This window comes from Sphaeramia orbicularis, chromosome 20 (assembly GCF_902148855.1).
Source record: "Sphaeramia orbicularis chromosome 20, fSphaOr1.1, whole genome shotgun sequence".
NCBI classification, from domain to species: Eukaryota; Metazoa; Chordata; class Actinopteri; order Kurtiformes; family Apogonidae; genus Sphaeramia; species Sphaeramia orbicularis.
In genome coordinates this window covers 8,887,869-8,914,208 of record NC_043976.1, presented here as the reverse complement: position 1 = coordinate 8,914,208, position 26,340 = coordinate 8,887,869, and the positions used below count along the sequence as shown (strand labels likewise).

At 38.1% G+C, this 26,340-nt stretch overlaps 1 protein-coding gene across 2 annotated transcripts in view; it reads right to left on the bottom strand.

The window, feature by feature from the left end:
• Positions 1 to 4,997: 4,997 nt before the first annotated feature.
• The window catches only part of plod2 (procollagen-lysine, 2-oxoglutarate 5-dioxygenase 2), a 58,011-nt gene continuing 36,668 nt past the window's right edge, over positions 4,998 to 26,340 (bottom strand). The window contains exons 5-20 of one of the 2 annotated variants that reach the window (XM_030123563.1): positions 24,295 to 24,407; positions 23,421 to 23,484; positions 23,059 to 23,156; positions 22,090 to 22,191; positions 19,487 to 19,612; positions 19,258 to 19,379; positions 16,680 to 16,784; positions 15,618 to 15,743; positions 13,741 to 13,882; positions 11,846 to 11,908; positions 9,520 to 9,633; positions 9,149 to 9,214; positions 8,857 to 8,961; positions 6,972 to 7,118; positions 6,653 to 6,778; positions 4,998 to 6,027 (exon numbers count right to left, since the gene is read on the bottom strand). In XM_030123563.1, the coding sequence (XP_029979423.1) occupies positions 5,872 to 6,027; positions 6,653 to 6,778; positions 6,972 to 7,118; positions 8,857 to 8,961; positions 9,149 to 9,214; positions 9,520 to 9,633; positions 11,846 to 11,908; positions 13,741 to 13,882; positions 15,618 to 15,743; positions 16,680 to 16,784; positions 19,258 to 19,379; positions 19,487 to 19,612; positions 22,090 to 22,191; positions 23,059 to 23,156; positions 23,421 to 23,484; positions 24,295 to 24,407 (1,775 nt within the window). In that variant the 3' untranslated portion in view covers positions 4,998 to 5,871. The remainder of the gene's footprint in view (positions 6,028 to 6,652; positions 6,779 to 6,971; positions 7,119 to 8,856; positions 8,962 to 9,148; positions 9,215 to 9,519; positions 9,634 to 11,845; positions 11,909 to 13,740; positions 13,883 to 15,617; positions 15,744 to 16,679; positions 16,785 to 19,257; positions 19,380 to 19,486; positions 19,613 to 22,089; positions 22,192 to 23,058; positions 23,157 to 23,420; positions 23,485 to 24,294; positions 24,408 to 26,340) is intronic. The other variant, XM_030123564.1, reaches the window with a different exon arrangement.

Here is a 26,340-nt window from a genome sequence, read left to right as displayed (position 1 = left end):
TGCATGAATTAACACATTTATTACTGACTTTAACGGGCTAATTAACCCCGTTTTATTACAGATACCACTAAACAGGCACAGGCACAGGCACTTTTTTCCACTTCTTGTTTTTTTATAAAAAGCATTTAAGGACAATGTCAAATTTGGACCAAGTTTATTTTAACCCGTTAAACCCTGACCATATTTCAGGGGAAAAAACGCCTAAAAAGACTTACCCAAAGTAAATGAAGAATTACTTCACAATAATAAGCTTCATATGGATGTTCTTGGTGTCTGTGGACATTTAGAGACCTCACAGAATCTATCCCCATTGTCTAAAATATTGTATCTATTACTATGCCTGAGTAAACGGTAACAAACTGAAAGAGAAATTAGAATTTTTTATCCTCGCCTGTTTTTTTCTGGCTGGATTGATGATGATATGCATAAACTAATTGTTCGTGTCGAAGATTTTTAATAGCGTATATTTCACCCCACAAAGATTAAAAATCATGTTTGAACATTAAAGTTTGCACTAAAATACACTTTTGATGTACTTTTATTAACATTAGGGTCTAAAGTTTGAGCAAAAGTTGAAAAAAACATTCATTGTCCTGATTTATTATATATTTTTATAGTAGATTAATATAATTTTTCGGCTCGCGGGCGGGCTGATAGAGCTAAAGGGGTTTAACCCTTTCATGAGTGGTGGTCACTACAGTGGACAGCTATTCTACAATGTAATTTAACCTGAACTTCTATAACAGTACCTGCATAATATCTGCATGAATGAATATGAAGGCAAGGAAATAAAATGTTATAAATATTGAACCCATAAAGACCCAGCACTCTTTTGATGGCAGTTCCCAAATGTTTTTTTTTTTTTTTTTCTCTCTATTTAACCTTTTTTAAGTATTTATCCACATTTATTTTTATATTATCCTCTGTATTTAGTATTTTTTCAGTGTAGAGTAGGTATTGTCGTATATCTATTCTGTCGATCATGTTGATGTTCGTTAAAACTCAGAGTAAATTCAAAGGTTATTAAAAAAGAAACAACGAAAACAGGAAAAAAAGGGACTTTTTCAGCAAATTTATCATTAATCTAGTGTGTCCATCCACTGTCATTGCTCCAGCTCCATGGGTTTTACTGGTGAATCAATGCTGTAGAAGATGATGGTGTTTCCACAGTAACTACGGAGCCTCTGCACATCCAAATGGGTCAAATCTGATGACATACTGTATTTTACACTAATTATTTACATTTTCATGGTGTTAAAAAATGTCCAGCTGAGTGGACATTTTTTTAACTCCATGAAAAATAGGTTCATAAAAAATTTTTAATAGCATAGTTTTTTTCATGCCTAAAGAGGAATAAAATCACTCCAGAAAAAAAAAAAAAAATTGACTAAGGTTCTCATAATTCATGCATGAAAGGGTTAAAAAGGCTTTTTTTTTTTTTTTTTTCAGGCTTTATTTAGCACATAGAGAGTCACAAAGCTGGCATCCTAAGTGCTAAATGTGTAAACTGTAGATGACTGACCTCCAAACCGTAAACCCCAGATATGCCCACACAAAGACTGGCCTCAGGGAGTTGCGTTCTCTCATCATTGTAAACACTTAATTTAAATGGTTTGTTTAGTCAGGACCAGAATGTATATAGTAAAATCACTATCTGTAAGTGGCACCCTACAGTTAGTGGCACACTTAAATGTACTTCGGTATAGGATCACATTTCCCATAGAGTCACTGACCCCGAGCCGAGGTATTCATTGGGTTAAACAGGGACTCTGTGGCCTCCGGTTTGTTCAGCTTTAGGTTTTAACCCTTTCATGTATGAATTATGAGAACCTTAGTTGAGTTTTTTTCCTGAGTGTTTTTATTCCTGTTTAGGCATGAAAAAACAAAACAAAAAAACCCCAAAAACAACGCAACTGAAATGTTTTTATCAACCTATTTTTCATGGAGTTACAAAAATGTCCATTCAGCTGGACACCATGTGTTTATTTTTGATGCAAAAAAACCCCATGTATTTAAAAGCCATCATCAAAAAGTGATAAACTGTGTGAAAACTATGAAATAAAAACATTTTTCATTCAGATTCAAGTTTATTGTCGTTCCAGTACATAAAAAATACACAGAAACGAAATATTGCACTCAGGTCCCCGACTGTCAGCAGCATTTAGTAAAATAGTATAAATTACTGATAAAAATAACAAAAATATTAAAATACTGATACAAAAATAGCACTAAAAATAACATCCCCCCTAAAAAATTACCTATAAATAACAAAAAATAAATAATTATTTATAAAGTGCACAGCAGTGAAGTGCCAATTTAAAGTGCATTCCGGGCTCAAGTTCAGACCCTGGATTTTCATGCAGCTAATCTGATGTTTTCTCATATTTTAACATACTCTAATACTAGTTATTAGTAACTTCATGCAAACAATATGCAATAAAAAGCCTTTCTGACACCAGTTACAAGTGTTTGCTCCTGGAGGATTCTGTTGGGTTTCTGTAAATTGGCTTAGAGTCTGGTTCTGACCTACTCTATATGTAAAGTGTCATGAGATAATTTTTGTTGTGATCTGGCGCTAAATAAATAAAATTTGATTGATTGATTTGATCAGTTTTCCCCTGTAAGTCGCTTTGGAAAAGTATCTGGCAAATGCATAAATGTAAATAAATGTAAATGTAAGAAAACTGTTAATTACAGTCGAATACCAATTAGCAATTGATTTAACATGTTACTGCAGATCAGGTTTATCAAGAACAACAAAGTGACAGTAATGGTATGAATTACAGTGTATTATGGGATGGTGCATAAGCGTCCACTGTGTCGGCTGATATGGAACTAAAACAACAAAACCCATAAATATACGAGAAAACAGCTATAGAATAACTGTCCACTGTAGTGACCAGTATGCACGAAAGGGTTAAAAACACACTCAAAAGACCCAGAGCTTTTATAGCTTTTATATACTGAACAAAAATATAAATGCACGACTTTTGTTTTTGCTCCCATTTTTCATGAGCTGAACGCAAAGATCTAAAACTTTTTCTGTGTACACACAAGGTTTATTTCTCTCAAATATTGTTCACAAATCTGTCTAAATTTGTGTTAGTGAACACTTCTTCTTTGCTGAGATAATCCATCCACCTCACAGGTGTGGCATATCAAGATGCTGATTAGACAGCATGATTTTTGCACAGGTGTGCCTTAGGCTGGCCACAATAAAAAGCCACTCTAAAATGTGCAGTTTTATCACACAGCACAATACCACAGATGTCACAAGTTTTGAGGGAATATGCAATTGGCATGCTGACTTCAGGAATCTCCACCAGAGCTTTTGCCTGTGAATTGAATGTTCATTTCTCTACCATAAGCCATCTCCAAAGCTGTTTCAGAGAATTCATGAAGAAGACTGTGCGAGGAAAATGGTGGTTACACCAAATACTGACTGGTTTTCTGACCCCCCTGGACCACCCAATACAGTAAAACTGCACATTTTAGAGTGGCCTTTTATTGTGGCCAGCCTAAGTCACACCTTTGCAATTATCATGCTGTCTAATCAGCATCTTGATCTGCCACACCTGTGAGGTGGATGGATTATCTCAGCAAAGGACAAAGGAGAAGTGCTCACTAACACAGATTTAGACAAATTTATGAATGATATTTGAGAGAAATAGGCCTTTTGTGTACATAGAAAAAGTTTTAGATCTTTGCGTTCAGCTCATGAAAAATGGGAGCAAAAACAAAAGTCGTGCATTTATATTTTTGTTCAGTGTATAAAGTAAACAGTTCTTGCGGCCTGTCTATGAATCTCAAATACCTCGCCTGGTTTATTCTTCTTTATACCCATTTAGGAATACATCAAACCTGAAAACTGTTTTTTCACCATTTCTCCCTCTTGATAAAGTCATTTCTGTGAGAACCTGCTACTTTAGTAGGTATGCCGCTTTTCCTGCATGCCTGGCTGGGATCAATGTCACCTTTCAGAGGGTCTGGACATAGGGCAGACCGGGGGAAATGATGGCCACAAAGGGTTCTTTCAGCAGGAGAGAGCCTTTCCCCCATGCTGACCTAAATCTCTTCATTCTCCCTCTCTCTCCCTCTCTCTCCCTCTCTCTCTCTCTCTCTTCCTCCTCCTCCTCTCTGCCTCCTACTCAGACATTCAGCCTTCATCCAGGCTTCACAGGCAGCTGAAAACGTGCGCTTAGTCAGGGAGTCCAGCCCTGCAGGGTGGACTCATGGGGCTCAGGGTGGGGAGTCTCCTGAGGCTGTGGGAGTTTAAAGGAAGAGATTTGATTTGAGAGGTGAGACCTGAGAAAAGGATTTATTAAGGAAAGCACTGATTTAAGGTTTAGGTCAATGTCGTTCCCAGATGGTTTGCATTTACAGCTGATATAAAACAGAGGTGCGACGTCTGTCTCACATTCTGATGAAAACTGTCTCGTCATTTCCCCAAAGCCTGGTCCGACCGGCTCAATAAATCGTATTCAGACTAAATATATATGTCCCAAGCTCTCTGTACGCTTCACCTTCCTGTACTTTCCTTCAAAGTTATTTCATCAGCCTTTAACATTCCCCATCTGTACAGCTTTCCTTAGGTTACATGTACATGTTTACTCTCAGCCCCTAAGGTAAACTGAACTACATTTGCACTGATGTAGATCATCACACCACACCCTAAGCACTTCACAACTGCTGCTCGCAGAAACACAGTTCTGCAGCTTGGGTCTGATTGTTTCTACATGTGATGTGTTCAGTGGAGAACAACTTGACAGACTTGGACGGTGAACGGATGCAGTGATGATACAATGGAAGTCTGTCTCCAGTGGTGAGAGATCAGTTCCAGTCACTGCAATTCTTCTGCCAAGAGAGTTTCTGAGGAAGACCGGATTTTTCTAAAGAGATTTCTAGGGAAGAAATAGTGAGCGTAACTGTTTTGGACTTGAAAAACTCCTGACCTCACATTAGTTTTAATGAAGTAAAGACAATAAATCAGAAAACACTGATTTTTTTATTCAGCTTTTATTAAATTTTGACAATAAGTTAAACATTTGCTGAATTTCAAAATCCTTTCACACACTTTTCAAGAAAAAAAAAAAAACTTCAGAAGTGTTTTTCGTAAAAGACAGTGAGTGTTGCCAATTTCAACAAAGAAAAAAATCCTTTGAAGTACAAACAGAATATCGAATTTCATTAAAACAGAACTGAATTCTGTTTAGTTTTTTGTGTGTGTTAAATTACAAAAATAGATATCTGGGCACATATTAAACTGAATCATGTCTGTTTGTGGAAGAAAAACAACAGCACTTTTCACTCTAACAAAAAAAAAAAAAAAGACTTTAATCTTAAACGCAGAACCACAGAATGAAAATTAGCACCAGTGGCAACTGTAGCAAAGATGAGATTTTACAGTATCAAAGGTTCAGTGACATTTTCCTGAATAAAACTAACAGATACACATAGGACATGTGCACGCCAGCACAAAATAGCTAACCCGCAAAGCTACCAGTGTGTATTTATGACAGTTAACGTCGCTGTTCTAAATATGCCCGGTAAAAACCCTGATAAAAAAGCATATTTAGACGTTGTTTTTAAATCCAGAAATAAATAGTTGAGCAGTTTGATGCCTGTTACCCCGCTAGTATGTTTTACTTGTATTTTGTGTATCTAACGTGTAAATAACATTTGTCACACACCTTTTCATTTTCACTCTGTTTGACAGAGATTCACTCAACACAGTTAATTATTCTTTTAAAGCAGTTGCTTTAAAAAAATGCATCAGCAAAACATCCTGGGCACAAATCAACACATAACGAAACAAAAACATGACAAAGAAAGCAAAGCACGGTCAAAAAGAATAATTTATGAAGGGAAAGTTCAGGGGTCGATGAAGGACACTGCGATGTAGCGGGTGCCGTTGGTGGTGGGCAGGCCTTCGTGAAGGTGAGTGAGTCGACCCGGGTGCATGAAGCTCCAGCCTTTCCTTGGCGACTCAATGGAACAGTTATACCTATGGAAACGGCAACCCCCACCCTAGAAACAAAAAAGAAAAATGAGAAAATAGCCATGAATGCAACGTGAAATCTATAATAAGTAACATTTCCATTAGTGCAGTTTGTGAAATTTTCAAAGAACTTCAAAGAAATCTGTAATTTTATTCAGTGTAACAGTCTGTTTCATTTCACCATCTGTCAGTCCCATCATATCTGCTTTGCTAATTTTAATATGGGTGGTACTTTCCACCCATATTTCCACAGACATGCATGTTAATAGTTTAATTAGTGTTCCTTAGGTGTGAATGTGAGAGTGAATGGTTGTTTAAGTATATGTCTGCAAACTGTTTTGGAAGATGGATGGATGGATGGATGGATGGATGGAATGTTCTGAGTGCTTTCAGTATGAAAAGTCCAAATGGATGTGGCCAATCAGTAAAATGCTTCATCTGACTTTATTTTGTGACCACTAACAACTGAAATTATATTCAACAGTGGAAACATGGCTATTGACAGTTGTTCTTGTATAAAAGTATGTTTCAGAGTTACCAAGAATACTATTAAAGGAGATGAAGTAATTGGGAAAATCAGGATTATGTAACATCTGATGACGTCTATTATAACATCAGTACGTTGCGTCTCCTATAATGTCATTTTATTCTCACCTGAAAGTCTCTGTCTTTGTTATTGAGGGCGATGTTGATGGTGAAGGTGGAGGAGTCATGGTGTGGCCTCAGGTATGCCTGCCTTTCAGGTGTGTATTTCACCACAAAGTTCATGACGGCGTAACCCTGTGATGATGGAAGGGAAATACATCAAACTGACAGCTAGTGGTTTCAAACGACCAATAGAGAAGAGCCCGTAGAGGCTCATGTTTCATCCCAGTATGTTACATACATGTAAAAACAGGTCCAAAGAAGACTGCATTTTTTGGCTTTGAGCAAACAGAGTTTGGGTTCACTTTATTTTTCATCCCACACTAACCTTTGTGTAGTAGCCAGAGAAAACTTTTAATGTGACGGGTGATATGAACTCTCGGATGAAGTGTAGCCACTCTTTATCAAAGCCAATTTGCTTCATATGAATATCGTCGGTTGGCACCGTCTCATAGCCTCCAGAAATCCGTTTGTCCTAAAAAAAGGAGAGAAAATAAAGCACACTGTGATTAACGATGGAACGAATGACCCACCTTCCTGTGTATGACCACACTTTTCAAAGTGACGATGATGATGTGTCTGTGTGTGTGTGTTAAAACCGCAGGGTGTGCTGTTGTCTGCCTGCAAGAGGCTTAATGACCCATCCAGCTCAGCCTTTCCCCAAACACAGTGAGTCTCGCTACGCATTTAGCCTCCCAGGCAAACTTTAAGACACATTAATTACCAATTTCAAACTACATAAAACAGGCCACATGAATTAGACACCATAAACATAAAACACAACATCATAACCCTTTATTTCGCTATATTTAAATGATGGACCTGCAGAAGACAGTAATAAAATTAAGCATGTGTGTACAAGTACTCCTTTATACCAGTAGTGTGTCTGTATGTGTGTCAGATGTGTATGTACTAATAAATACAGAAAATTATAAAAGAGAATTTAACTAAATGAATGATTAAAAAAAGATTATTTTAATCATTGGAAAATTAGTTCTGTTACTTTCAAATATGCATATAATTACAAATAATGTATTATAATGTGTATTATACAATATAAACATAATTATTTTATGATGTTATATCATTGTAAAATGTATTAATACATAGTGTACTAGTGTATGTATATAAAGTGTATTATATTATATGATTATACATAATTTATTATAATGTGTATTACCATGTAAACAATTATTTTATAATCTATATTATAAAAGGGAAGTGGACTCTGTCTGTGTCTCTCAGGAATCAAAAATCCGTAGAGAGCTGACGGCTGCAGTTTGGCATACTTATGTATTTTTGGTCAAGGAACAGACTAGTGTAAACAGCACACTGATAGGACCAATATTTTGGGAGATATTAATAATTTGGAATACAGAGGCCTCCCAATGGCTAATCCCGTTGCTATGCCCAGAGTCATAGAACCAGCATTGAAGTGGGTTTCCTAGCAACAGATAAACAATAGGGCCACATTGCCATGGTGTCAGATTTCATGTGCAGAAACAGACATGCCAGTTAAGCGGCTATTCAACTGAAAATACCAGTGGAATTTACCAAGAGAGTAAAGAATGTAAAGGAATGAACTGAATCAGAGGATCAAGAACCTGTGGTCAACGCGCTAGCACTGTTATATTATTGTAAAATACATAATGTATTATTATGCAATGTATATAATGTGTATTATATTAAATGACTATTATGAATAATGAACATACATTATATATACAATATATACATTATATTTACAATATATACAATATTTACATTATATATACAATATATACATGATATACAATATACAATGTATATCATGAAACTAGGCTTGGACAGAATTTAGTTTTGATATGTCTAATATTTTGGAGTTATTTTGTGGAGCTTAAATGGGACTTTGTGGCCAGTAGAAAAGATGGGTCAAGGGGGTGGGAGTATGTAAGTTTCACTTCATCCCACTCCTTTTAGAATATGTTTTTTTCCCTCTTTCTTAGTGTTCCTTTGCAGTTTTTGATTTTAAATTTGAAACAAACAAACAAACAAACAAGCCAAATAGGTTGTGTCCATAAGCACTAACAGATTCCACTTTCTCCAGATCAAAATATGTGGAAAATAATAATAATCAATGATACAAGACTTGTGGTCATATCCTTAGTGCATGCCTGCCTGCAGCATGTTGAATGCAGTAGTGTTTTCAGTGAAACCAAGCTAACAGGACTGACCTCATGTTTGCCTCCCGACCATGAACCATAGTGCTCCATCTCTTCAACAATTTCGTCACAGGCCTTCTCTGTGAAAACTGGGAACCAGAACACATCTGGACAAGGCTGCAATAGACACACACACATACACAAAGAAACTACTGAGAACACACTCCCAGAGTTACACACTGACCTGGGGCTGCAGTGACTCTAATGTAATATCCAGATCTTTTAAAATGGGATTTATGACGGACATTATGTCATTTTCTCTCGCTGTCTCTGACCCTTTAAGATACAGACACAACATACAAACCTCCTCCAAGTAGTTCTCAGTGAAAATCTGTGTGTAGTTCTGGTGGATGTACTTCTCCTTCCAGTCCTGAAAGAATTTCAGATTAGTAGCCATTTTTTGGGACTGTTTGCTGACCCGCATACCTCAAAGTGCTAATCCCTCTCCCACAGGGCAGGTCCCAGCCTGCCAAATACAGTGGTAAATCACAAAGCCTTATCAGCCTGGAGTCTTATCACTCCGAAGTCATTATCTCAGAATTGTCCTCCATCTTTAATCTTTCCATTATGGCTAATAACCTTTAGAGGTGGCGGCTTTTTATTTCAGCTAGTCAGAAAAAAATGTTATTTTTATTTCAGAAAAGTGCAGAATAATGAGTGAGTATAATGACTTACCACGGGGTTTTCAAATATCTGCCACAAGTCATTGTTATAATGAGAAATGTTATAATTGGCTGTGGAAATTAGCCTCCCAAAGTCATGACGGTTTGTTATGTACATGAAGACTCCCTGCAGCAAACAGGAGAAAGTTCAGTCAGTTTCACAGAAGTTGTAAGACATTACAAAGCTGGAGTCTGTGTAATGTCTCACAGGCAGGATATATTATAGATTCATATCTACATAAGCCTAATATATGCAGATCTACAGCGCACAAGTGCACTGCAGGTTCTAATTATATGTTTATGACTTGAACACTCATTAAAGCTTAGCACTTGCATAAAAAAACTGATAAAAATGACTACTAAACAGCTTTACTTGCAGAAAAAAAATACTCGATGCAATGAAATGCATCATCTGAAGATAGAACCAACAGAGACATAGATGCCAGATAAATAATCTAAGATTATTTATGGGTGGTGGGAGTGGAGGGCTGCAGGGTTTTGGTGGGAACAGGACAGTGAGGTGACAGGAGGGGGATTAGGAACAGGAAGGGAGCTGGGAAGCAAATCCAGGAATGATATTCCCTCTACAGTAAGCATGTGTGTGTGTGTGTGTGTGTGGGGGGGGGGGGGGGGGGGTGGTGGTGGTGGGGGGGGGGGGGGGGGGGGGTTGCTGTGTGGGGGTAGATATGGACTCAGTATCAGACTAGGCTTTGTAGAGGACAAAAGAAGATGAATTAGGAAAGGTTTAGCAATCTGTCAGTATCATATTCAAAGAACTAATTTTGAAAACATCTTGTAATCATCTTGTGTTGTAGACCAGATGGTCTGAGTGTTTGAGCCTAGTCTGAGATCAGTCAGTGTGTTCAGAGGGAGCAGCTGGTTACATGTGTTCGCTGTGAGGGTTGGCTGTTGGGCTAAAGCATCAGGACAGGGGACTTGCATGTGGATTCATTCTCAAGACTTCTTTCTCCTCCTTCAACTCCTCTTTGTGGGATTAAAAAAACACGATAAGAGACAAAGGTCTTTCTCTCACTAAATTTGTCGTTAAGTTTGATAAGTATCTGCTTTTGGGCCTAAACTCATCACAAAGAAAAAAAAAAAGGTCAACATCAATTTCCAAAGAGTTGCCAGACATTTCTATTTGTTTTGTGAAGATACAGGCAGCAGCTTGGACAGCAATCCAATATTGAACTAGTGTTTTTTTTTGTTTGTTTGTTTTTTTCTATAAAAATGTAATGGTTTAATCCAGTGGTTTCCAACCTTTTTTGGCTCGTGACCCAATTTTAACATCACAAATTTCTGGCGACCCCAGACATTTAGAGCTGCAACCGATCAATCGACTCAAAGTGATAAACAAAAAATCATTCAACCACAATTCTCCTGAATCAAAGCTTTGTTTCCTTCATTTCTCTGCTGTTAAACATTGGTTCCACTGTTGTGTTTCACACGGACGCTTATTGTGTCGTACAAAGAAGCTTCAGTTCAGGAAAACTGCAATAAAATATCTCCCTTCAATCAATTCAAGTCGATTAATCGAATCGGGACGTTTTGCATTGACTTGACCTAGTCGACTAATCGGTTGCAGGTCTACAGACATACAAAACGGAGTCATTTTTTTACTGAAATGAATTTGTTTTTGATCATGTAATAGTTTGCTACACTATGTGGCAAATAAACATTAATTTTAGATGACATTTAGTCTATATAATGTATATTATTATGGACGGAGGCAGTAAAGCCAGGTGTAGATTACTGCACAAAGTGAGAATGTTATTTTCCTTGGTCAGGATATGTACAGTCAGTCCAGCTTGGATTTACAAGGCTGACAATTAATACTGAACAAACAATAACTTAAACTATGAATTATGAAAGAGCTGCAGCATCTGAAAGATAAACAGTACCACAGTGCTTCAGTTTCAGCTTCACAGTTTGTCATGTCTTTTATTTTTTGTGATTGTCTCTCAACTCACCATATATTTTTTATTAGTAAGTTTCTATTTTTATTTTTATCAATTACTAGAAATTTCAGATGACCCCATTTGAATTCCAGGCGACCCCACGTGTGGTCCCGACCCCAAGGTTGAAAAACACTGGTTTAATCTGAAATATTTATATTTATGCTCAGACAAACTTACAATAAAACATTAAGCTTTTGATTTGTCATATTTACGAAACTCAAATGACTGAAAGAAGTCAATGAAATTAATCAAATCTTTGCACATTCCAAACAATCTACATAATCTGAAATACTTCACTACCCATAAAACAAGCAACTTCTGACAGCTAACTGATTGGAAATAGATGTTTTCCAAAGCAGAATAATCAAAACAAATGGAGACCTTTGGGGGCCTGAGCATATGGAATGATTCCGGTGAAGGGGAGTCTTTTTCTCTGTGACTGGTCTAAAATAAAACAGAAGCATCACATAAATATGATAACATAAACTGTTTCAAAGTAAGAGACAGGGTGACAGTTGAAATACATATGTCACATACATAGCCACTTGGGAGGAGAGAAAATGCGCCTGCATGAAAAAGGAGCAAGATTCCCTCTGAAGCTGATGTTTTTGTGGGTTAACATGGGAGGAACACATGCTGGGGTAGAAAACACACAATCCAAAAGTACACGAAGTTTGGATCAGGCATAGCGGTTATTTAGTGCTGAATGCAGGTGAAACGTCAGTGACATGAGCACAGCTTGACAAACAATTAACAAGCCTCGAAGTGGAAAGGAAAAACACGAAACAGACGAGACAACTTTTGTCAGCTAGCCAGCCAGGCATTGCAATTGGTTGCACTGTCTGTGGTCATATGACAATAATCACTGGAGGAAAGCGATGAATGATGCAATACAAGTGGAGCAGAGAACCTGAATGCACCACAGAGGCCATCAAAAACAGAAGAAGGTCATGCCTTGGTGACAGACGAAGACATTTCAAACCATATATACTTGCCAGTGTTTTTTCTTTGGTTTCATCCGAGCTGTTGACTTTTGTCACGGTTAAAGTTCAGTGCATTTCTAAACTAACAGCACTATTTCTTTTAATATGTACATTCAATATCAGAGTATAAATGTCTCTTCATCTAGTTACAAAAGCTCTTAACAGAGACACCTTTTTAATTAAAACCCCTTTAGCCCTATCAGCCCGCCCGTGGGCCGAAAAAATTATATTAACTCTTTCATGCACGAATTATGGGAACCTTAATCAAAATTTTTTCCCGAGTGTTTTTATTCCTCTTTAGGCATGAAAAAAACAATGTGATAGAAAATTTTCTTCTGAAAAATAAATAAAATAATAAATAAATAAAATATAAATAATTAAAAATAAATAAATAAATAAAAATACATTAAAAAAGTAATAATGACCAAAAAAATTCTTATGAACCTATTTTTCATGAAGTTGCAAAAATATCCACTCAGCTGGACACCACATGTTTAATTTTTGATGCACAGAAACATGTATTTACTGATAAATTGTGTGAAAACTGTGGAGAAGGCTTGTGATTCTGGGGGTTTATCCTCAGGAGAGATCTACATAATGATACCAATTCATGTCAGAAAAGACATGTATTGTCTTAAAACTTTAATGAAGATATGTGTTAAAAAAAAAAAAAAATTAAAAGAAAAGAAAAACAAAATCAATGAATATACTACAAAACAGCTGTAGAATAGCTGTCCACCGTAGTGACCACTATGCATGAAAGGGTTAATATTCATCTACTATAAAAATATAATAAATCAGGACAATTAATGTTTTTTTTCAACTTTTCCTCAAAGTTTAGACCCTAATGTTAATAAAAGTACATCAAAAGTGTATTTTAGTGCAAACTTTAATGTTCAAACATGATTTTTAATCTTTGTGGGGTGAAATATACGCTATTAAAAATCTCTGACACGAACAATTAATTTATGCATATCATCGTCAATCCAGCCGAAAAAAAAACAGGTGAGGATAAAAAAAATCCAATTTCTCTTTTAGTTTGTTACAGTTTACTCAGGCATAGTAATAGATACAATATTTTAGACAAAGGGAATAGATTCTGTGAGGTCTCTAAATGTCCGTAGACACCAAGAACATCCATATCAACCTTATTATTGTGAAGTAATTCTTCATTTACTTTGGGTATGTCTTTTTAGGCGTTTTTCCCTGAAAATATGGTCAGGGTTTAACAGGTTAAGATATTTCTACATATTATTCTTGAATTTCTACATCTTTGAGTTTTAGCCTTCTTACCATTTCTCTGGCATTTCTACACAAAGCCATGTCTGGGTCCAGTTTCTCCAGAACAAAGTAGTTCCTCTCTTTCAGTTCATTCCTCAAGGCACTGCCCTTGACGAGGTATATATGTGCCATATAAGGAATGTTCCACACACCCCTAGAAACAACACGGGAGAAAAAAAAAAACATACATTCTCATTTTGTAGGACTCATTAAAATGTGCTGCCTTGGAATGAGCGTGGAAGTTTTTCTTTCACAGGTCATTCATGGGTAAAGGCGTGTTCTAGGGGCTGTTAGGGAACTGCACGCTACAAGTAAGAATCATGTTAAATGTGAAAAATACTTATTGAGAGTAACTTAGAGCTTTAGATACACTTTTATTGACAGTTTCTTTGTTGTTTTTAAGCCCCAAACCACTGTCAGCAGCCAAACGTATCAGCTGATCTAAAATGTTAAATACATATTGATCCACTAATTCTATCAATATATGTAATTAATTGGTGTAAAATACAATTTTTCGTCATTTCATGGTCATCAGATATGACCCATTTGGACGTTCAGAGGCTCAGTAGTGAACATGGAAACACTGTCACCTTCTACAACATTGATTCACCAGTAAAAACCATGGAGTTGGATCAATGACAGTGGATGGACACACTTAGTTTATGTTCAGTTTATGCTATATTGTACTGAAAAAGTCACCTTTTCTTCCGTTTTTTTCTGTTTTCATACAATAACCTTTGATTTTACTCTGACGTTTTATGAACATCTACATGATCAGTGAATTAAACATAGGAAATTGGATGATTTTCATTAGAAAAAAATGCTAAATTCAGAGGATAATATTATAATAAATAGAGATAAATCACTAAGGAAAGGTTAAATAGAGAGAAAAATTCATTCAAGTCACAGTGGGTCCTTCTGGATAACTGTTTCAGCTAAATCTAACCTGATGTACTTATCGTTATATTTTAGCCACATACATATAAAGGAAAGGTTATTATCTTCTTCAACATCAATTCACCAGTAAAACCAATGAAGTCTGATAAATAACAGTAGATGGAGACACTTGTTCTATATTCAGTTAATGATATATTTGCTGAAAAAAGTCCCTTTTTCTTCAGTTTTCTCTGTTTCTGATATAATAACCCTAAACTTTAAACTTTCATTTAATAATGATCAGTCAACTAAATATAGGGAAATACCTGATTTTCACTGAAAAAATGCAAAATTCAGAAGATAATATTATTATAAATGGTGATAAATCACTTAAGAAAGGTTAATTAGATAGGAAAAATCATTTGGGAACTGACACAAAAGTAGCACTGGGTCTTTCAGGGTTAATTTTCTTTCTTTTTCTTGCCATTTCCACTGACTAGACCTGCTTACATTCTAGTCTTCATCTTGGTCATTTCCTATTGTTGGACCATAGTTTCATGCATTCCCCAAATCATATCCTTCTCCAACCAGGCAGCCTGACCAACAGCGAGGGAGTGGATCCCTCACTGTCTTCCTCCCACCGGTTCATGGGAGATTAAATCTAGGTTTCTCCTGTGGCGAGTGAGTGTTTATCCCTCTGTGCCATCTGGGCGCTATTTCAATTTATTTTTAAACACATAAAAAATGAGTCAGTCAGAAAAGAGTTTATATTCATCTAAAGCTTTTTTCACGCCTCAGGCTTTGATGCTTTTTTGGAAATCTGGTCAGCTCCGATTGTGGCTTAAAGACGGATTCATTTAGAATGGAGCTCCATATAAAGTAGTCTTTTAGTTAAACATAGATGGGAACTGGATGGTGATTCATTTGTACTCATGAACACTCAGAGACGCTAAAATGTGGACGTACGAATAAAAATGCAAAGCCATTGACCTACATGTAGCTTGGTGACTTACACACGTTTCCTCTGTACAATGTCGACATAATCTTCTGAGCGAGCGTAATAACCGTCCAGACTTAAGGCTCCCCAGAAGTTGGACCACAGCTTGCCGTGACGAGTGACAAGGGGACCAATTATTTTTCTGTAGAGAAGCAGAAGGCAGAGTGGAAAGATGGTAATTCTGTCAGAGTAGATAAAACTCAGTGACATCTCACAGACAGCGAACCACCTCATGTACTGAGGCGCTTCGCTGTAGAACCAGCGTGCTGCATCTAAAAGATCAACCTCTCTGTAGAAAGATATATCACTGCCAAGTACGCAACAGATTTTCGAAGTGCATAACGCGAACCATACCCATACATCATACTGGACGGAAGGCGAGTAAGTACAAGTTGATGTAGCAAGCTTGTGTTTTTTTTTAACCCTGTGTGGTCGTTTTCTCTCAATTCAAGTGAAATACTTTTTTGCTCCCAGCTGGTGTTTAGTCTTACAAACCCAAACCACAATGAAAGGGATTGTTAATGTGTTTTTATATAAAATTAGTCTGACAGCCCGGAAATAATAAAGACATAAATCCAAATGTTGGTTTATATGGATGCAAATGGATGCTATATACCATGATGCAATCTTTTTTTTTGGTTAAAATGCAGGCATTTTCTTCCCACAGCCTTGATGCAAACAGAGAATTCCCATGCTGTCTTTAAATATCCCCGAAGGGTTTTGCTTTGCATGCCACTAACAGGTCACAATGCGATGCCACAGCCACACTGACAACTAGTTACAGGACCGTTTCTTCCCAATCATGAGCTGCAGTTGAGAATAAAAGGGTTTGCATGTTTGTTTTTTGTATAATGCAAAGTGGCATTTCAGAGTTTCTCCAATAGACCATTCAGTGTTTCCATGTGGCCAGGCAAAAACAGGAAAACCAGAGCGGCTTATTTTTAAACTTTCATTCACTGCTGTAATGTTCCTGTGGTTTTGCCACTTGAGGGATACATTCAGTAGGTCGCAACATCTACCATGGAAGTGTGCTGAATGACTTCCATTGTTGCTACTGTTCCTGCTACTGAATGATTACCTGTTCTGTTCGATGAGGAGCTTCAGCGTCTGCCTGTTGGTGAGCATCACATCTGAGTCCATGCTGAAGTAGTAGTCGCATGCGGCATCCTTGCGGCAAAGATCCCTAATGCGGTCCCAAACACAGACAGGGCAGAGAAAGTGGTGATCAGTCAATCCAGAGCAGATTATAGTCAATGAAGTACTTGGATGCAATCACAGTCATGAGTTAGAATTTATCAGCTCCTAAATATAAGATGTCAGTGTAAATTGCAGAGTCAGACTCTCACTGACTGTCTTTAAACTTCAAGTAGATAAAATGATTTTAAGAAGATTAGAGGCTGCTAATAAACCTTAGACTCCTTCATTATAGGGTGGGTCTTGACCAATGCTTTTAGGCATGATGTACTTTTGATAGTATCTCTATAATGGGGGCTCACAGATTGAATTACTGCCATGACAACAGTCTGTGGCTGAACGCTACGCAATAAGAGGAAGAGGAAAAATGAAGGAGACATCTAGCACCTGTGAGGTATGGCTGGAGAGCATTATATTAAACTGACAATACTCCAACCATAGTGCATATATTAAAAGAATAGAAAATTAATTTGAGGTAAACAGACCAGGAGGGCCTATCACAGTTGCCGGGGAAACGGTCTCATCCAACCTGCATCAGCAAGACTGTACTATGGAACAGAAGTCTTCCATTTGATCTTTAGAGAAACTTCACATATACAGGGTGTCCCGACAAAATGTATACACACTTTAAATAAATGTAAAGTAGATGTTTATTAAAATTCATTTTATTTTCAAAATATAACAGAATTTACAAACATCATTTTATTGTTTTGTCACCATCTGTTCTCAAACTGAGGTCTGGTGAACGTGGAGGGTATTCAACGAAACCCCTCTGTCCATTCCACCTGTTTGGCAAGTTCACCAGACCTCGCACCACTAGACTTTTTTTACGTGGATACCTAAAAGACAAAGTCTACGCTATGAGACCTGCAACAGTCGCTGAATTGAGAGCAGCCGTTGAACGTGAATGCACGCAAATACCACAGGAATTGTTTGGTGATGTGTGCGATTCCATTGCTTGGCGTTGTCAGCAGTGTCTGGACCAGAACGGGCGTCAGTTTGAGAACAGGCGGTGACAAAACAATAAAATGATGTTTGTAAATTCTATTACATTTTGAAAATTAAATGAATTTTAATAAACACCTACTTTACAATTATTTAAAGCAGTGTTTCCTAACCACTGTGCTTCAGCATATAAGTGTGCCATGGATTACCCAATATCACCTGATTGGTACTCTAAATGAGCGGTGGGATTTAGATATGTATGACTGCATGTGCCAGTGATCCTCTCTACAACAACCGTCTCCTGTTTCCCTTTGCAAAGTGAAAGTGAACCGGCTCCGATGCAGTGCATTCTGTTGATAAAGCCCCCCTCTCTAGTGATGCATGGATCAGCGGGTTACCCATGGGCTCACAGATGAGGTTTGGGGGGGGTATGCCTTCATTATACTATTATATCCCATTCTGGCAAACAAAGCTACTTCAGTTCTGTTCCCTTTCTCCATCTATGTGAGGTGGGCTTTTCAAGCGTGACTGCTATAAAAACGAAAAAAGAGACACTCAGAGCTGTTGAGGAAGATCTTCGTGTGTGTCCTTCTTCAATTCCTGCAAGAAAATCAGCTTTGTGTTCAACTAAACAGGTCCAGGTTTTACACTGAGTAAGTAAATTGAGACTAGATTTGCATTATATTTCAATAAATATACTTTTTGTGACATTTTTGTTTGGTGGTGTGCCTTGTGATTTTTCTGCTTTAAAATATGTGTCGTGGCTCAAAAAGGTTGGGAAACACTGATTTAAAGTGTGTATACATTTTTTGGGACACCCTGTACATTTGTTTTTGATTGTTCCAGACTAATAACACTGGTCAACAACAAATTTATTGTTTAAGTTTTTTGAGCTGATTTAGGATAATTTTGGTGTGCTGAATCCAAAAATCACATTAATTTAGCTCAATCAGGTCAACTTTCTGAACTATGCTACATATTGTCTTTTTAACATTTTTGCTTACATTTATGGGCATTTTCATATCACATGATACAAAATTCTTTCATATTTCTTGCAATAACCGAGTTCTGAAGATTTTACTTTTGCCAATTTATGATTGTTTTTTTAATATTAAAGGTGAATGAAATGGCTTCGACTAGAAGATCTTGCAAAAATAAGCCTGACATATTCTGCTACAGTTTGTAACACTTAATAAATACATCCTGTTAGAATTTTTTTTTTTTCTCTTAAAACCTATTTTGGGTGAGAACTATATAAAAAATCAATTCACTCAATTAAAGTCACAAAAATGTCATCAATTTTGTGAGAAGATCAAATTTTTCAAAATCAAATTAGCAAAAAAAACCTGACCTGATTGAGGAAAAACAGATGTCATTTTTGGATTTAGCGGTGCAAAATGGTCCTAATTCAGTTGAAAAAACCTAGACAACTTGCAGAAAACATTTTTTTGTAACCCAGTGTTATCTAATCATTTCTCTTCTATGAGAGATGCGTTCTATTCACAGCAGACACATACATGCCCATGTTCCTGGCTTCTCCCTGGCTCAGATTTTCCTCTGGTCCCACAACTTTGAAACTGCTGAACGCATTCCTGTTCTCCTCCCAGAATTTCTGGATGTGCTTCTCGTGGTAAACCTCCTGGTGAAAGAGTCAGTATTAATGAATTAGAAGCCACAAATAAGTAGCTGTGTATATGGTGAAGATGTAGCAGTGTCTCAGTTGCAGCTGCAGCTGTATTTGCTCACATTGTTGTGTACAAAAACTTTGAGTTTATCCTTTGGATAATCCAGGGTCAGAAGTCGCTGGAAGAATTCAGGGAGAAAAGGAGTTGGCTGCTCGATGAACACTCCAACTAACACATTTGGGTATTCCTGTTTAGATAAGAGAAAACACAAATTAGAAGTATGTCAAACAATGGAGCCGAGGAATGGAACACTTTAATATAAATCATGGACGTCTTTGACATTTCACGTCAGACATAAGCAAACACTGTAGTTGTTACAAACGTTCTTCAGGAGGAGAGAGTTTTCTTTGCTGTAAAGTACCTTTTATTAATGAATGTGATGTTACTTTTTTCTCCATTGTGTTAAAATATTTGGTTTATATTTGAACTGTTATTCACATATTCACAAGCTGTGTAAAAAACCTGCACATTTGTTTCTCCAGACCAGGCCAGCAGACTCAAAGAGAGTCCCAGCACATAAGCACATTAAGAAGTACTGCATACGTGTACTGCTTTTCAACTATACCACAGAGCCACGTATCACTCTTGAGAGGACAGTATACAAGCTGATTACTCAGACACTAAGGGAAAAGAAGAGAATAAAGAAAAATGAAGAAGCGAGAAGGAAACTTTTTCCCATGACTCTCAGCTGCAGCCCACACAGCTCAGTCTGGATTTGTGATCCTCCTGACCAGTTCACAGAAAAGGTCTGGGCCAGGGATGAAAAAGGATCTGCGCAGAACCGTCTAATTTGCGAGTTCCGTAATGACTGTGTTTTTGGCACCAGAAGGGGAACCCATCTCATACATCTTGCCAATGAACTTAAATTGTTTCAGACACTGGGTATTTTGCAGAAGAATGTCAAAAACGACAGAGAAAGGTAGAACCAAAATATTTACTGAAGCACACAAGCGCAAAACACATTATGAACTTGATTTTGTCTGGTTGTTATTAGGCCTCTGTGTGTTAACATCAACAAGCTCTGTGAAAGCCCCAAACCCAAGCATGAAACCAAAATACACAAAGAATAAAGAAAGCAGGACTGCCAATGGCTGAGGTCGACCCAATCAAGAAAAGCCAGGACACAGCATGACCAGTGTTTCCAAATGACCTGATCTTTAGAAGTCTCCCTCCCAAACACATTGAGTGGCACAGAGGAATGAAATGTTTTCAGAAGCTGTGTTTTTCTGTATTCACTGTAGAAGGTCAGTGCAAACTGCTTTCAGAAGTGTCTTTCATGCAGTTGGGTTTGTATTGTATCAGCTCTAGTTGAATTATTGAAGCTCATTTATTTATGGAACCTGTGGGATCACAGCAACTCTTTAGGGATTAACCACTGTGACACTATAATGACATACAGCAGTGGTTCTCAACTGGGGGGGTGGACACTCTCCCGGGGTGTGTGAGCACAGGACAGGAGGGGGAAAAAAAAATCACAAACTAGAAGCACTCGGAGAGCACAGACGAATGCATTTGGATGAAAATTTCAAGAAATGTTGATACTGGCACAAGGAACAAATGATTAAATTTTGGTGGTGATCGGGGGTGGGGGGGTCACTGATCTGCCTTGGCGGAGGTCTGCGCTCTCCAAGTGCTTTTCTAGAAAAGAGAGCGCAGACCTCCGCCAAGGCAGATCAGTGGGGCCCTGTGCCCCCCGCCCCGATCACCACCAAAATGTAATCATTTGTTTCTTGTGCCAGTATCAACATTTCCTGAAATTTTCATCCAAATCCATCCATAACTTTTTGAGTTATCTTGCACACAGACAGACAAACCAACACCGGCAAAAACATAACCTCCTTGGTGGAGGTAATAACATACCCCATCACCCCACCCCGGGTCCCAAATTTTCTGGGGGATAGGGGGGCGGCAGGAGGTTCATGATGCTGTTAGTGGGCCTTTGTTCAAAAAAAGGTTGAGAAACACTAACATACAGACTCTGTCAGTGACGTTCCATGTTGTTGTGAAGTTGATTTGCATAAAGTGGATTCAACACATAAATACAACAATAATAGGCTTCGCACTGGCTTCAGTTTTGTCAGAGAAACAAAGTCTGTTGAGGCTGTTGACAGATGTAGCCACACAGCCTGAGATATTTCCTATTGCCTTCCATTCCTGCTGTCTATACATCCCCAGCCTTGGCTGAACTCTGTGACAAATTTTCAGCGTAACCACTATAACTTACTGTTGTGGATAAACCCATACTGAGGAGCCCACTAAAAGGCAGCCTGGTCGACAGTGACACCCCTTTAAATGAGCCCTTCTGAAAACCCCAGAAGCCATATCCTGCACCACAGCAGTGCAGTGCTTCCTCTTCCCCAAGTAGTTTCCCTGGCACTTGTGCTCTTTCAAAAGGGTCCAAAAGGACCAGCGGGCCCGTAACCCTGTTATTGTTGGAATGGGAGTGTACACGCTACCAGCAGTCTTGCTTATCTGGTGAAACTGGACAAGCTGGGCACCACTCCTACTGTCTAGACAGGCACTGATAGATGGATGGTTGACTTTTGAAGACTTGATTACACTTGATCTTTTCTTATGTCCACAGGGAGGTGGCTAAAGGCAAACTTTCCACACACTATAACAATTTTAAAAATGGAATAAAATGACTCTATCTGAAGCACTTACTTTTAACTGAGACAGGTCCACAAGGTCATCATCACAGTGGCTGCAGCCGTGTTCATAGTTCCATGCATTGGGGACGTAGTTGGCCAAGTAGTTCAAGTACATCTGTAAGAATAGCAGGAATTATGTGTGCTCCAGAAGATTAATATCAGAATACGAAAAAAAATTCAAGTCATAAGGCTCTGAGCTCAGACTGAACCCAAAAGAAACAAAGCCTATTACAAATATTAACATTAAGATCAGGCCTGCAAATTAAGTTTGCCGTGATAGCTGGAAAATTCTACATTTATATTCAGATATCCAGTTGGGAAGCTCCGACAGTAGAAACCACTGCTGTGGACCTATTTTCAGTGATCCACACTTGGAGCTTCTCCTGTGTCGAGGCCTCTGGGAGGATTGACTCAACAGTTTGGTTTGGTTCATTACCAAGTACGACCAGAGACAGGCGGCTGGTGGCAGAGCGAGACTGAAGGGGTAAGGGAAGGAAAATACCAGGAAATAAGTTCAGATAATGTGGTGACTGTAGTATCATACGGATATCCTGTTTGCTGAGTCTGTCGTTCTAATGTACAGAGAGTCGTGGTGTAGAGAAACTGAAGGAGACAGGAGAATTCTGGGTTCATTTTGGCGAGACTCCTCTCATTTATTGAATAATGAGCCGACCAGGGTTCCTGGCAAGGAACAATGGACGCCAGGATTACAGTTTAGTTTTTGCCAACTCTCCTCCATATGTTTTCCTCAAAATCCTTTGTCAATGTGTGTAGCTTTAATCACCGCAAAACAGTCTTTAGTGACCTTAGTGGATACGGAATCTCAAAGCCATATGCCTAAGGGATGTCTTTGTAAAGCAGGTCAATAATTCAGACCTAGACAAGTATTGTAGATGAAGGTGATTAGCTCAGAGGAATCTCTACTGTACCATAAGTAGGCTATAAAAATACTACGTGCCTGAGGGCATCATTTCGTACTCACTTTGGTGTTTCCGTTGCCATGGACAACCACCGGTAGAGAGTCATAGGCAGTGTTTCTAACTCTCACTCGGTCTGTTCCGAACTTGAGAAGCACCTCATCTGCCAAGAGAGGAACAAAAGACATTTCAGATCAGATTATGATGGTTCGTTGTGACATCAGGAGGTGCAATTGTTGGATACTTAAAGAGTAAATTTCTAATCCTAAAGCATGCGATCACATGTTTGTTTTAATCTATCAACTGGAATTTGCTCTTTGTTACTGAAAAGTCCCACCACAAAACTCAATGTTAAAATGAAAGTTTCTAAAATAAGACACAGATGAGCAGGAGATTGAATTCTGAAATCCAATGTCTGATTTCTCACCAACAGCTCCGTTCAAGTTCTGGAAAATCTGGCACTTGTGGTCCAAAGTCATATTGAGAGTTTGCTACAAAACATGGAAACAATAGTTAGTCATTCAGTATATATTCTCTAACTCACAGGTGTCAAACATGCGGCCCGGGGGCCAAATCTGGCCCGCCAAAGAGTCCAGTCTGGCCCTTGGGATGAATTTGTGAAATGCGAAAATTACACTAAGATATTAACAATCCTTTTAGTTCAGGTTCCACATTCAGAACAACTCAATCTCAACTGGGCAGGACCAGTAAAAAACTATCATAATGACATATAAATAATGACAACTTCAAATGTTTCTCTTTGTAAATGTAAATATTTTTATGTATTTACACTAAAACAAAGTATAATTTTGCAAAAAAATGTGAATAACCTGAAATGTCTTGGGAGAAGTAAGTAGAATTTTAACAAGATTCTGCCTCTTACTCAATGTTTTATGTGTTTGTAGATCCACTGTGATCTGTAAGTTATAATGTACATGTGTAAATGATAAACTGAGGCAGAATATTGTTAAAATTATACTTATTTTTTCAGTTTGTTCATGTTATTCACATCTTTTGAAAGGATAGTTTGTAGATGTAAACCTTTCCATAATGTAAATTAACTTTTTTCGCTCTTAAACATAGAGAAAATTTTGGAGTTGACATTATTTATATATTACTATGTTATTATTTTACTGGTTCAGCCCACTTCAGATCAAATTTAGCTGAATCTGGCCCGTGGTCTAAAATGAGTTTGACACCCCTGCTCTAACTCTTTTGCTCATGTTAAGAAGTATTTCACTAGGACTTAGTAGTAATAGTACACATGCTGGCCTGGAGTTTAGTATGTCGTAGATACTTACTCGCTGTAGTGGATCCAGGTATATTTTAGTGTAGAAGAGCTGATCATCATCATTGTCATGGAGGCTCCACTGTGAAACAATTCTGTTAATGTATGGGGCGTAGCCGATAATACCTACACGTAGAAAAAAAAAAGTGTGAAACGCACTTCTAGCAGTAAAGTACAGACTAGACGTTTACAAGGTAATATACAGCTGGCTGACTGTTGGTGTCAATTACGTCTCTTGGCTCCTCAGTCTAAAAAGTGTGATTTTTGGCAATGATCCTGAGCACACAAGTACAGGGCTGGGACGTACTTTACCATTTACAGAAAGACAGGAGAGTAATAATGGGCAGTAAAAAGTCTGTAATCTGAAGGTTGGGAAAGTGTGCAGCTCAACTTTTGTAGCGCTATGTGAGAAACTCCAACTCCCTCCAAATGTATATTCTCATGACAAGCTGGACTCCAGTATTCCTGTCTCCCCTTTTTTTCTGCTCTTGCTGAAAGTTACTGACCACAGTGGCAGATTGCAGGGTTTGGCTATGTTGTTGGTGTGTGCTCTTTTGCATCCCATCATTTACAAAAAAGCCTCAGACACTGTAAACAAGTCACTGGATAGACATGACATAATCTAAATGGCAGGACCAAGAAAACGTTCAAAGAAAGTCATGGCATTTTATGCAAATCATATTGACGGTAGCTTATCCACAAAATCATGGCTTTGAAATCAGCAGATGCCAGAAATTACTGGAAGTGCGTGACTTTCTGACCTAGCCCTCTTGGGAAAAATACTATCTGCCACTGCTACTCTGCAGAATGTAGTAAACAATATACTGCTGACAATGTTTCAAGAGATAAAGCATGAAACAATACAACTTGGAAGTATAATGCAAGCCTTCCTCAACCTCCTGGAATCTTTTCTTTTTACATAAATCATACTTAGGTTGGTAAGTGAGTGACCTTTTGTGTGTCTGCTATAATAAACACCCATGACAATACAAAACACAGACGTCCTCTGTCTTGATTTCATTCCCGGACACAGTGCCCTCTGAGACGCAGCAAGTGTCCAGTTGCTATAAAACACATCTCAATGGTTACTCAGGGCGGCCGTTGTATGAGCACAAACAAAACCTGCAATTTAACACAAACTGCGGCACATTCGGGGGGCCAAGACAAATCCACATGTCATGTCAATGACAATGAATGCTAAAAACAGTCTCTAATCAGACCAAGAAAGCTAGGCTCCTATATGGGAGGTCAAACCAAGCTGATGACCACAAGGAAAGCAGTAATTCAGTGTCCTGGATGGAATGGCAGGATGCAGCTGGCCATGCAGTTTGGCGCCTGATCAGAACACACTGTCCCTTTCTTTAACAAATGAGCCCACATTTTCAATACTTCTTCCTCAAGAACGTCTCATCTTGTTGTCATCCACGGGGTATTTGCTTTGAATCACCAAGTGAAGTCTAGAATTAATATAGAATATACTATAAATGAAAAGATTTGTCAGACTTGACAGATCCCTAAAAGGATGGAGAGAAAAATGTAGAAAAGGCTGAAAAGGAACATGGTCTGCGGTGAAATTTCCAATGACAGGCTCACCCCTCCTTTTCCTTTGGACAGGAAATACCACTGAGAGCTAGTTTACACTGGGAGATAATAATAAAAAGAAATAATAATAGAACGCCTTTGGTTCCTCTTTTCAAAGCTGAATATTCAGCATATTGCTGTTCATTAACGGTGGTCCACCTCTCTTTAACAGTGAGACTGCAGTGTTGCTTAACACCCTGAAAAAGGCCTGCAAGTCATCAGACTCTGACAGCTGATGGTGGAATGTATAAACTCATACATACCAAAAGCCGCTATGGGTTTCCACCCAGGTTTCCCAAGTACTACTGCTACCCAAACAAAAATAGAATATTTCTCAATGCCATTTTACAGAAATGAAGTAAAAAGGCAGGAGTGACAATTTCTTTTTCATGACACTGTAGATGAATGTGATTTTAGCTTTTATCTACTGCGAAGTGTTTCTACTGTAGCGTCCCAGTAGATGTTTGACGACTGAGCA